This window comes from Anabrus simplex, chromosome 1 (assembly GCF_040414725.1).
Source record: "Anabrus simplex isolate iqAnaSimp1 chromosome 1, ASM4041472v1, whole genome shotgun sequence".
Taxonomy (NCBI): domain Eukaryota; kingdom Metazoa; phylum Arthropoda; class Insecta; order Orthoptera; family Tettigoniidae; genus Anabrus; species Anabrus simplex.
The window spans coordinates 248903748-248922524 of NC_090265.1; the positions used below are offsets into that span (position 1 = coordinate 248903748).

Here is an 18777-nt window from a genome sequence, read left to right on the forward strand (position 1 = left end):
CTCTACTCTCCCAGTTTCTTGCTGCTCACTCTCACCGTCCACTTCACTATCTTGATCTTCTGTCTCCCGGCTGCACTGCCCATTCTCTTCCGAGATGCTCTGCTCTCCTGCCACGTCCCTCCTCCTCTTCTTTTCTTCTTTCTTCTTCCCATCTTGCCTTGTCCTCTCACCACCCTCAACCCTCTCGTTTTCGTCCATTTCCTTTAGCTTCGTCACTGAATGTACTCTAACCCATCGCCCGTTTGTCACCTCCAACCTCAGACCTCTTATTCGGGCCTTTAGCCCCTGGTTCCTCGCTCTCCATAGGTGCCTATTCAAGATCTTCATATTTTCACTTCCTTCTCTTCCCATGTCTCCTTTCACCCCTATTTTCAGCCCTTGTAAATTCTTGCTGTTACCTAACACAGTTTCTGCCATTAAGGTTGAGAACAATTTAACCCTAATTGGCCTCCGACCTTTGATTTTACCAACTCTCTCTACATCATCTATGTCTATCTCACTAAAGTTTATCTTCATTGCATCACGTATAACTTCCACCACTTTATATATCAGCTCAATCTTGCTCTCTCTCGCCCCTTCCTCAACTCCATATATAAATATGGCTTTTTTCAATCTCTCCTGCCTGTACCCCTCCGCTTCTTTCTTCATCTTCATCACCTCCTCTTTCAGATGTTTCACTTCCCCTCTCAATAACTCGATTTCTTTCTCGTTATTGACCACTCTCCTGCTCGATTCCTCTGTCTTCGTTTCAAGCCATTTCTTCATGTTCCCTATCTCCTTTCTCTGCTCCTCCATCATGTCCTTTATTTCCTGCACCTTATCCCATTGACACTTTTCCTGCATAACTTCACTTACAACCACCCTGAGTGCGGCCAAATCCTCCGTACTATATTTTCCACTGGTATTTGGGCCTGGGTTTACTTCCACCCCCCCAATAACCAGTAGCACTGCTATCACTGTCACCACCCGCACCGCTTCACTCATTTTCAATCCGTCCGCACTTATCACCAATCCACTCCTGGTCTCCTTCTTCTGCCTTGCCTGCCATTTCCCAATAGCGGCCCGGTACTGTTCAATGCCGACCATGTTTACAGCACGCACTTCACTACGCAACCTCTCTCCTCGACCGCTCGAGCTAGACTGCCGTGTCAGTGAAATTAACCAATTATGGTTAAAATTCCCGATCCTGCCGGGAATCGAACCCGAGACCCCTGTGGCCAAAGGTCAGCACGCTAACCATTTAGCCATGGAGCCGGGCTTCGATGCAGTGAAGTCGAGGTATGTAACGCGCGTCTGTCTTCAAGGCAGTAGCATGATTAGGTGGGGACGAGGGGTGGCAGTCGCCTCCACCCCCACATTGTAGAGAAAACATATTTTTACTCCATTTTAGCCGGCTGAAACTGAAAATTATAGGAATTATTTTTTAAAGAAAAAGCAATTTGTACAAGCCCTGTTTTCTCATCAGCTAATTCGTTATTTTATTTTCTTTAATTATCATTAACAAAATTAATAGCGGAAATACGCACAAAACGTCGCTCGTCGCGGCTTAAGGGCTGTTTTCCTAGACAGAATTATCGCGTCGCGCCGGACGTAATGCGCTCGATAAACGTAATGCACCCAGTGCAACGTAAAACGTTCCAGTAGAGTATGTTCTTAGCGCATTAGGTAGTCAGTCGGTTGCGATATGTTGTAGTATTGTGTTCTCTAGCGTCATGAATCATTTTCAGTTAAAGAAAAGGCAAGTACTAGCCATGTCGCCGTTACTTGAACAGGAAATGGAGGATGAAGAGGAGGAATCCGTGCTTCGTGAGTGATGGAAAATAAGATTGGAAGATGAGATGTACAAGAAAAAGAGCCGACGAAGGAGCATTTGAATTGCTGATTACAAAGCATTTGATGGACAAAGAGGAAACAATTAAAGCTTATTTCAGTTTTCCGTGAAAAATTCGCCTCCATTTTGCACGTCATCGAAGAAGAACTTTCAGTGCAAACTTCCAATCTAATCAAGTCACAAATAACACCTGCTGAGAAACTAGGCCTTATACACTGAATTAAATGCCAAACAGGCATAAACCAATCTTCACCTGTCAACTGAGTACGGCAAGAAGAGTATCTGAGAACGCCTTCGGAATCATGTGCACAGCTTTCCGAAGTTTTTACACGCCTATCGACTTGAAACCTGAAACTATAGATTTGTTAGTTACCGTGTGCTGTTGTTTACCTAATATTCTCTGAGGGATGAATACTTATCAGCTCACTGTGCCATGAAGGGGTTGCATAATTCCCGTGAAGAGGATTTCCCTACAAAGAATAAGATCCCTGTTGCAGGGACAGGCACTTTTGTGAAATCAGGATTTCAGATAAGAAGCAGGTTTACAAATTATGTCAACAGTGCACATTTTCTTCGCTTTGATGGCTCAGACAATGTCTGAGTATATGTGTTGTTGCCACGCTACAAAACGTGCAGTGGTGGTGGTAGTGGTGGTGATTATTGTTTTAAGAGTAAGTATAACTGGGCAACCATCCCCTATATAACACGAATCAGAGAGAAAAAAATGGAAGGGACCTGACACTTCAAAAAATGAAGGTATCAGCCAAAGAAAGGCATGAAAATGAATGATTCTCTAGGCCCCGAGTGTTCTAACACCGTCAGGGTCGGAAAAGAACAAGCGTTGAACAAAGGAGATTGGATACGATAGATGAAATTGAGTAGCCTGGCACAAGTAAGTGGAAGCAATGCCAGGACTCAGCTGAGGGCCCCATGGCCGCCAACCCATGCTCCGAAGTTAGGAGCCCCTGGGGACCCTTTCAGTCGCCTCTTACGATGGGCAGGGGATTTCGTAGGTGTTATTCTACTGTTCCCACCCACAGGGGGTTGACCTGTTTGGGACACCTGTTTTTACATTTTGCCATTAAGAAAATATACCATGATTGAGGACACGTTACTGATGTTCGTGTAAATAGGCTCCCTTCCAATTCAGAGTACTGAGGGAGGAACCTTAGCAATAAAGTTTTGGATATAATCAACTCATGATCAACAGCGCAAAATGCTTTGCTTAAGCGCAACAATACTAGGATTGTCACTTGTCATTCATAAATATCCTGTCCTATGCAACAATACTAGGATTGTCACTTGTCATTCATAAATATCCTGTCCTATGTCCTTAGTCATGTTAGTAAGGTAAGTAAATATTGGACATACTGTGACTGCGTCAAAAGACTGAGAGATCTGTGTTTCTCCGCCATCTCGAAACTGAGGAACAGGCAGCCTAGATGGCATCAAATTAAAATATCTTCACACAGTAGCCGAGGCCATGCGTTTGTTATTATTATTATCCAATTCCAGGAAATTAAATTTCTTCTGTTACTCAAGCAACCTAACTCTTGTTAAATCCATGATCACGTAGCATCATGTTACACTCCTTGATGCTAAGCAAATCCATCAGTTTAATTTTGCAATAGATTTTATGCAGTTAGTATTCAAGATGGTGGATCCTGGAGTGCGAGAGGTCGTTCATCACAACTGGGCAACCATATTCTCTTTAACACTAATCAGAAAGAAAAAAGAAGAGCTTCAACACTTAGAAGAGAAAGGGAAGTACCAGAAAGGGCGTGAAAATTAAAGACTTCCTAGTCTTTGAAAACCTAATACCATCAGGGTAGGAAGAGGACAAGAGTTGACATGATACCATACTTCACTACCACAAAGCGTGGTGTCATTGTGGATCCCACAATAAGATTTGATTTGGGAAATGAACAGGATACATCAAGAAAGGATATATCAAGAAGAAAAGATTATTTATGAACCCACAGTAAATTTCAACTATATCACTTGGAGCCAAGCAGGGTTCATGAATAGAATAGAATTTGTCATTAAACATCCTTGATTCCTTTAGAATATATCCTGTACTAAAAATACAAATATACTAAATCCGTTTTCAAAAGTAAAAAGAGCCTCAGAAATCCTAAATTAATCCCGAAAGTGACAACATCTCTACACACCTCTGCTAGGGACAATGGCCAAAAACCCTTTGGCTTGTTGGAATGAATTATTACAATAAATATATATCTATATCTACAGGCAAATGGAAAGGTAAGGAGAAGTATGCAAAGAACAAGCAATAGAGACAGAACAATACAAGAATTGGGACTCTCAATATCTTGACCCTTAACGCTAAACATGAAGAACTTGTTGATGTTATGGAATGGAGGAAGATTGAGATCTTAGGACGAGTGAGACAAAGTGAGAGGGGAAGGGTCCCATATCATTGAGGAAAGAGTACAAACTTTACTCGTATGGGAATGCAGAGGAGGCAAGAATGATGTTGCATTTAGCATTAGTAAGAATGTACTGTAGATGCTGTCTCTGACAAACAGTATGTCAGGGACAGAATAATCAAACTACAAACCAAGGTAAATGGAAAGGTCCTGAATATTGTCCAGGTCTATGCACCACAGTCTGGATGTTCACAAGAAGAGAAAGATGCTTTCCTTGGAAATCTGTAAGAACATGTAGAAGAGGATAAAGCAATCATAATGGGGGATCTAAATGCCCAAGTTGGTGTGGATAGAATAGGGTATGAAAGTGTGATTGGCCCTAATGGTTTTGGAACCAGGAACAGAGAAGGTGAATGCCTCCTAGATTTCTGTCTGAGGAACAATCTTATCATTAAGAACGCCCAGCTTAGCTATAAAATCACAAGATATAGTTGGGATGGAGAACAGAGATCATCAATTGATTATGTTATATCTGATAAAGAAGCCAGGGCACATATCACAGTTATGAAGGTTTTCCCAGAAGAAAGTTTGGACAGTGATCACAGGATACTTGCTACGACTCTGAGAAATTATGCATTTAATAATGTTATTTGCTTTACGTCCCACTAACTACTTTTAGGTTTTCGGAGACGCAGAGGTGCCGGAATTTAGTGCCACAGGAGTTCTTTTACATGGCAGTAAATCTACCGACTTGAAGCTGACGCATATGAACACCTTCAAATACCACTAGACTGAGCCAGGATCGAATCTGCCAAGTTGGGGTCAGAAGGCCAGCGCCTCAACCATCTGAACCACACAGCCCAGTAAATTGTGCAGTAGAAAAGATCAAAACAAGACGTATACCCAAAATAAAAGTTTGGAAAAACTGGAGAAACAGAAAGAATATCAACAGGAAATTCAAGGTCAGTTACCCAGAAAAGATGTAGGAAATGGAAAAGAATGGACAAAATTTAAGAAAGTTCTTGTGTGTACTGCAATTGACACTGCTAGGAGAACTAGTGCAAGAGTGAAAGAGAAGGAAACCTCATGGTGGAATGATGGTGCCTGGAGTGCCATAAGAGAAACAAATATGGCAAGAAAAGAGGACAAGGAGAACCAAAAAGGTGTACAAAATAACAAGGACGGGATTAGAGAATTAAATCGAAAATACAAAGAACTGAAACTGAAAGAAAGAGAATAATTAAGATGGAAAAAGAAAAAGATCTTGGACAGAGTTTACTGAGAAATTGAAAGAAGACTGTAAAAGCAGCAGGAAGCCCCTGTATACGGTTGTGAAAAATAAAAGGAACCCATTTACTCCAATAAATACTCTAGAGAAGGAAGATGGGACTATTGCATGGAAGAGTAAGGACATGCTAAAAGAGATTAGGAATCATTTTGTAGAGCTCTATAATGGGAAGGATCTAAAAGAGAATGGAGAAGAAAAGCCGGAAATGTTAGAAAAGTGCATAACACACCACTGTCTTGGTCAGAAGTAGAAAGCATGCTGAAGAGTATGAACAAGAGTAAATCACAAGGCATAGATGAGGTAAGTACAGACATGATCAAAGCTGCTGGGATTCATGCACTTCAGTGGTTATACAGAGTGATGAACATCCTCTGGAAAGAAGGGAAGATCCCAGGAGACTAGACAAAATACATCATTTTCCCCCTCTTTAAGAAAGAAAGCTGGCAAAAATGTGGAAACTACAGAGGAATCACACTTCTGTCACATAGACTAAGTTCATGGAGAAGTCATTATTGAACCACAACTTGATGAGGAACAGTACGGGTTTGGAACCGCCGCCGCCACCACCACCACCGACCCTATCTTTACTGTTAAAATGATGGAAAAACACTGGTAGAAGGGAATAAGTATCGTCTTTGTCTTCCTGGATATATAAGAGGCGTATGACAGCTTGCCACGAGACAAAATATGGGAATGTTTGGAAAGAAGGATTGTGCCAGTATATCTTACCAACAAGGTAAAAATGTTGTACAACCACTGCCAGAGCTACCGTATATCCAGATAGGAGATGGTTATTCTGGTTCACTACAAATAAAGGCGTGCAACAGGGCAGCACTTCGTCACCTCTCCTGTTCATTATGGTGATGAATGAAGTAATGAAGAAAATGAGGAATGAATCTAATGAAGACTTCAATGCATTAATCTTTGCAGATGATGTGGTGATTTGGGAAGGAACAGCAGAAGACGTTCAACACAAATTAAACACTTGGAACCTGCAGTTTAAGCAGTTTGGCCTAAAAATCAGCCACACAAAAACAGTAGTGATGCCAGTCAATAGGCAAGCCCTGCAAGTTAACATCCAAGTGGAGGAGGAGAAGAGTATGTATGAAACATGGCTGCATGAGACTCACCACCCAAGCCCCAAGTGCTCAGTGTCATGCACTCTTTTCCTTCCCTCCCCCCCCCCCCGCATTTCCTAATTTCAAAAACTATAGAAAGGAATAAAATCCTACCTTGGGAAAGGCACACATATCATAGGAAAGAATCTAAGAACCATGTATAAAATATATCTTACCTAGGCATATAGGATTTGCTCCTGAAAATAAGGGGGGAAATTCATAGAGAAAAATGTATCCATTTATTTGTAATAGTATAATTCAAAAATACTTCTTAATACAACATTTATTTTCTCAATGTTGTAAACATAAAATATAGCAATAGCCTCTGCATCTTTTATTTTATTTTTTCCATGTTTCCTTCCATCTGCACACTTTTCATCACACCTGGGACACTCCAAATTATAGCCTTTCCTTGTACATCTCCCACAGCCAGTAACTCAGCTCTGAAAATAAGAGAGATCACATATATAACTTCAATAATCAGCATCAATACCTCTTATTCTGGAGGGCATCTTGCAAGAATATATGTTGCAAAGAACCTCTAATTTACGTACAAACAGATCAGTCAGACGTATACAAATCAAACATCAGTTGCGGCGATTGGGATTTGGAAGTGGGGGGCACAAAAATGTATAGACAACAAAAAGTCCCCAGGTCCAGGGATATCGCGTGGAGGGGGTGTTGGACATCAAAATCAAAAGAAATTGCTATAAAATGTTAAATTTTTGGTACTCTCTGAGCGAATTTCAATAGAAGGTTGACATTCTACCAACTTAAGTGCGGTAATAACATTACTATATATAAAAATGATGATGATTGTTGTTTTTAAAGGGGCCTAACATCTAGGTCATTGGCCCCTAATGGTACGAAATGAGATAAAATGTAATGACAATTTAAAAGTCCAAAATCCTCAACTGAGCAGAATTCAAAACATGAAGACAAAAAATGAATGGATGTGAATTTGAAACAATCAGTGGATCCAACCCGCAATGCCCCACATTCCCAGAAACCAGCGTTAAACAATAGTATTACTGACCAAGGGACTGCTTCTAAAGCACAATACTGAATCAATGATGCTTGTAGTCTAAAGGGGTCCAAAATCCAGGTCATCGGCCCTTCATAATGGTATTTATTGCTAGGAAAGTAGAACCATGGCATTTGTTATGTTGCGGTACTAATCAAACGTAGCACAGACTCGCGGTATTTCACACATTACAGTACTACTCATAGGTAATGTAATGCGCACATGTAACACAGACCTATGGTGTTTCTCACACTGCCGCGCCATTTACAGGCAACACAAACCTATGGTGTTCCTCACATAAGTGTACTAACCATGATGATGATGATGATGCTTGTTTTAAGGGACCTAACATCGAAGGTCATCAACCCCCTAATGGAATGAGATGGACGACATGATATATGATAGTTAAAATTTTAAAATACATCCACTGATTAGAGTTAAAAAAATGGTGATGAAGAGAAATGAGTATGAGATTAAAACAATCAGTGGATCTAATTTGCAATGCCTTATTTTCTAATAAAATAAGAGAAAATACAGGAAACAAAGGAATAAGGCATTGCCTGATAGTACAGATTTATATATAATTTACGTTAGACATTAAAATACGCAACACAAACTAAAATTAAGTCAATGGGATAAAAGCGCAATTGACACAAATACACTAGGACAAAGGACATCATTACACACGATAAAACAGACCACTATCCCTCATAAAGCGGATGACGAGGTCTGCTGACTGCTTGTCATCTCACAAGATAAGGGAGATTGCACTCGGGAGGTTAAGACTACGGCGCAGATCGACCAGATCCATACACTCCGTAAGGATGTGTACCACGGTAAGATGATCTCTGCAAGTTCTCCTTTTAATAGATGGGAGTGATTCAGGATACCGTGGCCGATCCGTAGACGACATAATACCACTGCTTCCCTCCGTGAAGCCCGAAGGGAAGTCCTCCATACCTTCATTGTTCCTTTTATCACTCTCGCTTATTTGGAAGTGGAATGGCCTGCCACTCCATCTCCCAATGGGACATAACCAGATGTCTCAGCTGAGTGCAAATATCACTTGCTGGAACCTTGTAAAGCAACGGGGCCTGTGTAACTGCCTCCTTGGCAGCCTTATCTGCTAATTCATTTCCCTCTACACCTATGTGGCTTGGGAGCCACATAAACGTGATTCTGGTGCCAGCATCCGAACACCTGGCCAGCAGGTCCTGGACCCGCTGCACCAGAGGGTGCTGAGGGAAACAAGTATCAATAGACTGTAGCGAGCTCAAGGAGTCAGTACACAGAAGAAAGTGTCGGCGCTCATCGGACAGTGCGAACCACAGAACTTTCGACGATGCCGCCTCCGCCGGCTTAGGCACAGCTTTCGCCGACCACGTCTTCTTCCCGTTCTGTGCCGGCGTAGGTTTCTTAGCCAGCACAGGCTTATTCGTGGTTGAAGGCTGAGATGGACCCGCCTTCGAGCTCTTTCTCTTTGAGGCGTTGCTCACAGAAGCAACTGCCACCTTGGGCACAGCAATCTTCTAGGTCACCCTTTTAGTTGCCTCTTATGACAGGCAGGGGATACCGCGGGTGTATTCTACATGTGGGTCCCCCAACTGCAGGGGGTGTGTACTAACCATAGGGACTCGTAATATCCTGTGTTGTTCTTCACATAATGGGTACTAATCATAGGCAAGGCAGAACATTGGTGTTGCTCATGTAGTGGTACTAATCACAGGTACTGTAAAACCCCGCCGGAATCACACACTGTCACCACTAATCACAAACCTATTGCATACCTAACATAGTGGTACTACGCGCAAGTAAAAGCAGCCCGTGGTGTTCCCTACGTGATGGTTCTAATTACAAGTAATCTCTTGTTTCTAATTCAATCATCCCTTGGTCGCCCCTTGTAGTCGCCTCTTACAACAGGCAGGGGATACCATGAGTGTATTCTTCGTCTGCATCTCCCACCCACAGGAAGTTATATTAAAAAAATGGATGTACTGTATGTGTCTGGCTGTGTGGGTGTCTAAATAACACATCTCCTCCTAATCCACTGGAGCAATTTCAACCAAACTTGGTACACTTATGACTTGCTATCTGGAGACAAGCACTGTGGGGGTAAGCCATCCCTAGCACCGTTAGAGATGGGGGGTGAGGGAGAGTGACATATAAAAATACCAGAAAATAGTGATGAATCCATAATTTTCGGGGTTGCTGAGATGAACAGCAACACTCCAGATTTTTTAAGTCCATTCCCAATATGGGAGGGGGGCGAGGGGGGAGTTAGATATAACAATAATCGAAAATAGTGTCGAATCCATAGTTTTTGGGGTCTCCGAGATGAACAGGGGGTTCATGGTGTCGGTTACTGTAGTCACGTCCTAGTTCGTGAACCATGGGCAACGGCTGAGTGGCCTAGTCAGTGGTCCTGAGAATCGGGATACCAGTTGCTAAGGAATGGGAGTGGGCATCTCGGACATATTCTGAGTCATGGCCCTCCTTGTGCTCAGGCGGCTAGGACTATACAATTCACCAGTGGTCCATAACCTGTTAGAGGAGAGATCCTCACTTGGACTATGTGCAAGTAGGTTAGCATCCTGCTTCATGAATTTACTGAGCTCAGAACATTTTAAGCAAGCCTCGGACCTATGGGAGTAACAGAGTCCCACTCCCATTTGACAGGCGAGGGACTCCTTCGAAACAACTTGGCAAACAAAATGGAATTCGATGGGAAGCTATCAATATTAATGGGGCTTATGGAAGAAAGAAAGAAAGTAGAACTGGCTGAGTCAGCAAAGAGGATGCATGTGCATGTGCTGAAGGGCAGAGTCTGGGGTAGGGCTCGTTATCAGTAATACCACTGCACGCAACAAAGTTTCTGTTAGACACAAAAATGAGCGAATGATGTGAGTAGATTTGTCAGTTGGAGGAATCAGGACTAGAATTGTCTCCGTGTATTCACCATGTGAGGGTGCAGACGAGGATGAAGTTGACAAGTTTTATGAAGCATTGAGTGACATCGTGGTCAGGGTCAACAGCAAGGACAGAATAGTGCTAATGGGCGATTTAATGTGAGGGTTGGAAATAGAACTGAAGGATACGAAAGGGTGATTGGTAAATGTGGGGAAGATATGGAAGCTAATGGGAATGGGAAGCATTTGCTGGACTTCTGTGCTAGTATGGGTTTAGCTGTTACGAATACATTCTTCAAGCATAAGGCTATTCACCGCTACACATGGGAGGCTAAGGGTACCAGATCCATAATAAACTATATCTTAACCGACTTCGAATTAAGGAAATATATGTTAGGAATGTACGAGTTTTCCAGAGATTTATCGATGATACAGACCACTATCTGATCTGTACTGAACTAAGTATCTCTAGGCCTAGGGTAGAGAAAGTGAAATCTGTCTGCAAACGAATAAGGGTAGAAAATATCCAGGACGAGGAAATTAGAAAGAAGTACATGGATATGATTAGTGAGAAGTTTCGAACAATACACAGTAAGCAGGTTCAGGATATAGAAAGAGAATAGGTGGCATACAGGGATGCTGTAGTAGAAACAGCAAGGGAATGCCTAGGAACAACTGTGTGTAAAGATGGGAAAAGGCGAACATCTTGGTGGAATGATGAAGTGAGAGCAGCTTGTAAACGTAAAAAGAAGGCTTATCAGAAATGGCTCCAAACAAGGGCCGAGGCAGACAGGGATTTGTACGTAGATGAAAGAAACAGAGCGAAACAAATAGTTGTTGAATCCAAAAAGAAGTCGTGGGAAGATTTTGGTAATAACCTGGAAAGGCTAGGTCAAGCAGCAGGGAAACCTTTCCAGACAGTAATAAAGAATCTTAGGAAGGGAGGGAAAAAAGAAATGAACAGTGTTTTGAGTAATTCAGGTGAACTCTTAATAGATCCCAGGGAATCACTGGACAGGTGGAGGAAATATTTAAAAAATCTTCTCAACGTAAAAGGAAATCTTCCTGGTGGTGTTGCGAACAGCCAAGCTCATGGGGAGGAGGAAAATGATGTGGGTGAAATTATGCTTGAGGAAGTGGAAAGGATAGTAAATAAACTCCATTGTCATAAAGCAGCAGGAACAGATGAAATTAGACCTGAAATGGTGAAGAATAGTGGGAAGGCAGGGATGAAATGGCTTTATAGAGTAGTAAAATTAGCATGGAGTGTTGTAAGGTACCTTCAGATTGGACAAAAGCAGTAATTACACCTATCTACAAGCAAGGGAACAAGAAGGATTGCAACAACTATCGAGGTATCTCATTGATTAGTATACCAGGCAAAGTATTCACTGGCATCTTGGAAGGGAGGGTGCAATCAGTCGTTGAGAGGAAGTTGGATGAAAACCAGTGTTTTTTCAGACCACGGAGAGGCTGTCAGGATCAGATTTTCAGTATGCGCCAGGTAATTGAAAAATGCTACGAGAGGAATAGGCAGTTGTGTTTATGTTTCGTAGATCTAGAGAAAGCATATGACAGGGTACCGAGGGAAAATATGTTTGCCACACTGGGGGACTATTGAATTAAAGATAGATTGTTAAAATCAATCAAAGGCATTTATGTTGACAATTGAGCTTCAGTGAGAATTAATGGTAGAATGAGATCTTGCTTACAGGGGTTAGACAAGGTTGTAATCTTTCACCTTTGCTGTTCGTAGTTTACATAGATCATCTGCTAAAAGGTATAAAATGGCAGGGAGGGATTAAGTTAGGTGAACATGTATTAAGCAGTCTGGCCTATGCTGACGACTTGGTCTTTATGGCAGATTGTGCCGAAAGCCTGCAGTCTAATATCTTGGAACTTGAAAATAGGTGCAATGAGTATGGTATGAAAATTAGCCCCTCAAAGACTAAATTGATGTCAGTAGGTTAGAAATTCAACAGAATTGAATGTCAGATTGGTGATACAAAGCTAGAACAGTAATAATAATAATAATAATATAAAAGAATTTATTGGACTCCAACCAATAAATTCTTTTATATTATTATTATTATTATTATTATTATTATTAAGATTCTTTCAATACGGAAAATAAAATGATTTTCATTACTTGCAAAGCTAGAACAGGTCGACAATTTCAAGTATTTAGGTTGTGTGCTCTCCCAGGATGGTAATATAGTAAGTGAGATTGAATCAAGGTGTCATAAAGCTAATGCAGTGAGCTCGCAGTTGCGATCAACAGTATTCTGTAAAAAGGAAGTCAGCTCCCAGACAAAACTATCTTTACATCGGTCTGTTTTCAGACCAACTTTGCTTTATGGGTGCGAAAGCTGGGTGGACTCAGGATATCTTATTTATAAGTTAGAAGTAACAGACGTGAAAGTAGCAAGAATGATTGCTGGTACAAACAGGTGGGTACAATGGCAGGAGGGTACTCGGAATGAGGAGATAAAGGCTAATTTAGGAATGAACTCGATGGATGAAGCTGTACGCATAAACCGGCTTCAGTGGTGGGGTAATGTGAGGCAAATGGAGGAGGATAGGTTACCTAGGAGAATAATGGACTCTGTTATGGAGGGTAAGAGAAGTAGAGGTAGACCAAGACGACAATGGTTAGACTCGGTTTCTAATGATTTAAAGATAAGAGGTATAGAACTAAATGAGGCCACAACACTAGTTGCAAATCAAGGATTGTGGCGACATTTAGTAAATTCACAGAGGCCTGCAGAACGCTGAAAGGCATAACAGTCTATAATGATAATGTATGTATGTATGTATGTATGTATGTATGTATGTATGTATGTATGTATGTATGTATGTATGTAGGTATGTATGTATGAGATGAATAATGACCCTCTGCATTTTTTTAAAGTCCAACGTCAGCCCCCTTTGGGGTGGAGGCGTACAAATATTACCTACTATCTGGAAGAAGTACTGTGAGGGCAAGATGCCCCTAGAACCCCTAGGGAAGGAGGTGAAATATGATCTATATTAATAAATGGAAGTCGATTTGGAGCGATGTATATACTATACTGTATGGGTATACAGTAAAACCTCCCTATAACGGACACCTTCGGGACCGAAAAAAATGTCCGTTATGAAGGGATGTCCACCCGAGAGAGGTTATGAAACTGGTACCGTTAAACATAAGTTGGAACACAATAACCCATGTACTGTATGTGTTGACAATTCTTTCGCAAATGTACCTTTAATTGTATATTGTATACAGTATTGTACAATATACTGCACTGTACTCACACGAGAAAGTTGTAGATGGGCTGCTGCAGCTGCGATGTAATGTATTAACGAGATAAAAATACTTCTATGGAAACCTCTATTAAGCACACTGTACACTATTACTGTTCACTATATCAAAATTAAGAAGAACGTATGAGTTTTTGAAACTTTAAATCAGTATGTAGATGTAGCAATCTCTAGCACAGCACAGTAAAACATTAGCACTTGAAAAAATCCTTAATGTTCGTTTGTTTGGTCCATTTCAGTTTAGCAGTGATGTTATCACTATGTGCAATTAAATCCTGGGTCAAATTTACACCTTTTTCATTGTTTTGTTTATAATAGAATTCTTTCAGTCGCTTAACAAAGCCGAGAGCCTCCCTGTACAAGGTTATTGGCAGAATATTAACTTCCACATTTTCTTCAAAGTCGTCATTAGCATCACCTTCACCCCGCTATCGTGAGAATCTTCATTTTTGTCCTTCTTCCCTTGGATTGACTGAAGAATCGTTTTCGCGTCTCCATTCTCACACACTGTTGGAATATCTGAATCAATTTCGATATAGGTGTTCACTTGTACACTGTAACCTGCTGCATTAATCAACTCTTGTGTTGTTTCCATGCTCTCAGGAAGGGTATACGATTCTATTTTGGGATATCCACCACTAGCGGGAAACCCAGCTTTCAGAAAGCAGTTACGAATTGTTGAGGCCATGACTTTTTCCATGCACTGGTTATCCACGAAATTGCCTGGAGACCATTCAGCCCCTTTGTCAGTGTTCGAAGGGTTACTTCATTCCCGTTAAGTTTGATACTATGTGCTTCATCACTAACTGTCTGTACATAACCTTGAAGTTCTGGATCACTCCTTGGTCAAGTGGCTGAGAAAGTGATGTTACATTTGGTGGGAAAAAGACAAGCTTCACATTTTATAACTTAATTGTATCCAGATGCGATGCTGCATTATCGAGGAATAACAACACCTTTCGCTCCTGGCGTAACATTTTTCTGTCCAATTGTCCTAGCCATTCTGTCATTATTTCTCTGGCCATCCATGCTTTCCTATTCGCTTTCCATTCAATGCCAAACTTCGTAACGTCTATATTCATAAAACACCTTGGTTTTACAGCTTTTCCTATCACAATGGGCTCCTCCCATTCTCCACTTATACTTGCACATAGCAAGACCGTAAGACGTTCTTTCACAACTTTTCCACCAGTAAACGATTTCCTTTGAAACATAAAGTTTTGTCGGGTAAAGTACGGAAAAATAATCCAGTTTCATCAGCATTCAAAGTATTTTCCGGAGCATACCCGTCTAGATTGAAGGTATTTTATCTCGCCAGTTTTCAACAATCTCCATATTAACACTGGATGATTCTCCGCAAATCACTCTGAAGTTGATACCATGTCGCTTTCTGAATCTTTCTAGCCAGCCATTCGAGGCTTTGAAATCTCCAATACCTAATTCTGTCGCGAATTCTAACGCTCTTACTTGTATCATTGGTCCTGACACAGGGACATTCTGACTTCTTAATTTTGAGAACCACTCTAGCATTGCCTTGTCAATGAGAGCTCCACTACCACTATGAAACAGTTTAATGCCCTGTTCGTTGCTATTTAAATGCCATTCTTTCACGAGTTCCCCTTGCTTTTTCACAAATTTCAGCTGCCTCTGCCTTTCCAATCTTAAACACTTCGGACAGTTTAGGCGCACCACACTTCTCACGTTTATGATAGTCTATTATGCCTACCTTTCCTTTTAAAGTTAAAAACTTCCTCGGAGTCATGTTTACACCAACTTACTAACGTAAAATTGAACACATCAAAAGCCCACGATTCAATGAAAAGTAACCTGTCAGTGAAGGTAGGAATTCCAGCGCTCTCGAGCATGTCAGATCACACAACTTCCGGAAGTGATAGCGTAGCTTAGTGTTGCCTTCCAAGAATGTGTAGAGCTTGGATCAAAAGTTACAGTGTCTGCGATTCATGGAAGTACCGCCTGTGCAAAAACTAATTGAATACATACTGTACAGGACACAAATACAGATTTTAAGAAAAGAAAATGTCCGTTAGGAGAGGTTTAATTGGAGTTTCTCGTGGCTATGGTGTCCGCGTCCGTAATAAAGGGTGTCCGTATAAGAGGGGTAAATTACTCATACACAACATGGCATTTAATTACGGACCTAGAAAATCGTCCGCCAATGAGGGGTGTCCGCCGGTGAGAGGTGTCCGTTAAGGCAGGTTTTACTGTATATATATATATATAAGGTATAAAAATGAAAATAGACATGAATTAATGAGGCACTTCCAGGTATCTTACAAATTTAAAACTCGGTACCAGAGAACCTGATGAGTTCAGGATCCCGAGAAAAATTGAAAATTCTCAAAATTTCCTGAGGGGGCCGCATGGGAGTATCAAATTTGGGGCTCAGCATAAGAACGCAGTCAGATAAATTTATCCAAAACAATAACCTCTAGGTTTCATGAGCTTAAAAGTTTCCTGGAAGTCCTAATTTTTAAACCCTCCCCCAAATCAAGATAGCAGCACAATCTGCCAGATGAGCTATAAAATAAAAATTTGGCAAAATTATAGCTTTTTGACCCTGTAACCGATGAAATTATTACGAGATGTTAAAATTTTTCATTTTTTATCCCCAAAATATATCAAAATATGGAGGCAATTTTAATGATGGTGTAGACCTTCAATTCATGTTACTTGGTGGCTGAACGGTGAGTTGTATCACAAAACAGATTGCACAATCTCTGTTCAATTTGGAGTGATCTACAACTTTGGTCCTATGATTTTATGTCATATCTCTATCCCTTATACGTTAGATTTATCTCTATTTCTCGATTGTACTAAATTTTGCACGTTTTACATGTATGATTGACAGTTTGAATCATTAATAGGAAAGATAGGATCATCAAATTCTACGTGAACATTATCCCACCCAGTAGCCATACGTCAGCCAAATTCTATGTTTGTAGCTGTCACATAAGTATATGAAATGTAATGCACTGTGATAAAACCTTACTCTAATTTCACCCATATTCAACGTTTCTAACTCAATCTTACCCGTAAAAAGTAGACATACGAGAAAATATCGTAGGAGCAGCCATTCAGACCGCTAAATGGGGCATCTTATCGTACAATCCATTTGCCAATATGGTGTACCGTTTAGCAGCAGTTTATCTGTAAACGAAGGTTTGCAATAATGTAAACATGCATATGTACTTTTGTATGTCAATCAATATTTATTCATTGAAGTTGATTTGTAGTGATCTAAAAAGGGTGTGTCTGCCATTGTAATTAATACTTTACAAATCAATAGTGATTGTTAGCAGGAGGGTGTCTGCTATTGTAATCAGTACTCCCCACATCGACTTTGGCGGGCAGTAGGAATAGGGGCCTTCTCCAACTCCTGTGTGCCATTGTAATGAATAATTCCCTTCTCAATTTGTCTGGCAGAAGGCAAGGGAGCATGCAATTTTTTACAAACACCTTTACCCAATCGTGTTTGGCAGTAGGCAATGGAAACTCACCAATTCGGTGTGACTGGCAGTAAGCTGACTGGAGGTAGGGAAGGTGCCTGCCATTATAATAAAAATTCCTCGACTGTAATCTGTCTGGAAGTAGGAAATGGGGCCTGCCATTGTCTCAAAAACTCCCCAAATCGATTGTGACCACGCAGTAGGCAATGGGGCCTGCCATTATAATGAAAATTTCCAACTTGATTGTGAACGGCAGTAGGCAAGTGGACCTGCCATTATCAACACAACTCCCCAAATCACACTTTACATTGGAAATGACCTCCCTATGCTGTTCCTTTGATAACACTAAGAGACGTGCTAGTTTTAAAAAAACTTATTCACTGCATGTACAATAACTGATTTAGATATCCATATACAATGTAGAATACCGTAGCGAAGCACAGGTACATTTGCTAGTAATCTAGTACTATACAATAAAACTTTCAAAGGGAACAATAACTACACATGTATTACAATGACTACACACTAAGTAACAGACACTAGGTAGAAATGAGCAGACACATTGACTGAGTGAGACCGCCAGAGTGACGATGGAAAGTGGGTGACCTTGACAAAAATATACCCCTGCTACCCTTCGTCGCAGAACATGCTACACATAGCTCCGCGTGTCTCCTCTACTTGCTGTGGCGCTGTACAATTTGGTTAGCCGTGATGAACGACATTTTGTGCGTATTTCTGCTAAGTATTTTTCTTAATAAGTAAAGATATAAGAGGAAAGAATTAGCCAAAAAGACAACAGGGTTTGTACAAATTGCTTTTTTTTTTTTTTTTTTTTTAAATTCCCAGTTTCAGGCAGCTGAAATGAAATAAAAATTGAATTTTTTCCCCACAAAGTGCTGAACACCTTGTGGACACTAACCTTGAGTCAGCTACACATAGTTGCCACACCTGTCAAGACATTTATACTCCCAGATAAAATAATAACAATCAATTGCATTTAATATCTCCTGAAGCATGCAATGATTTCTACCTGCTTCATTTTTTGTGCTAACATTTCATTCATTCATTCATTCATTCATTCATTCATTCATTCATTCATTCATTCATTCATTCGGTCGGTCAATCAATCAATCAATCAATCAATCAATCAATCAATCATTCAGCATTTAGGGCTGTTGCCCAGGTGGCAGACTCCCTATTAATTGTTTACCCACCGGGGGAGTTGGCTGTTCGGTTAGGAGCGCGCAGCTATGAGCTCATATCCGGGAGATAGTGGGTTCAAACCCCACTGTCGGCAGCCCTGAAGATGGTTTTTCATAGTTTCCCATTTTCACATCAGGCAAATGCTGGGGCTGTACCTTAATTAAGGCCACGGCCACCACCTTCCCATTGCTAGGCCTTTCCTGTCTCATCGTCGCCATAAGACTTATCTGTGTCGGTGCGACGTAAAACA

General features: G+C 41.0%; 1 protein-coding gene across 7 annotated transcripts in view; it reads right to left on the reverse strand.

Moving 5' to 3' along the window:
* Positions 1-6858: 6858 nt before the first annotated feature.
* The window catches only part of LOC136886378 (cytoplasmic dynein 2 intermediate chain 2), a 130481-nt gene continuing 118562 nt past the window's right edge, over positions 6859-18777 (reverse strand). For all 7 annotated transcript variants that reach the window (XM_067159171.2, XM_067159137.2, XM_067159127.2 and 4 more), the window contains one exon: positions 6859-7067. In XM_067159171.2, the coding sequence (XP_067015272.2) occupies positions 6959-7067 (109 nt within the window). In that variant the 3' untranslated portion in view covers positions 6859-6958. The remainder of the gene's footprint in view (positions 7068-18777) is intronic.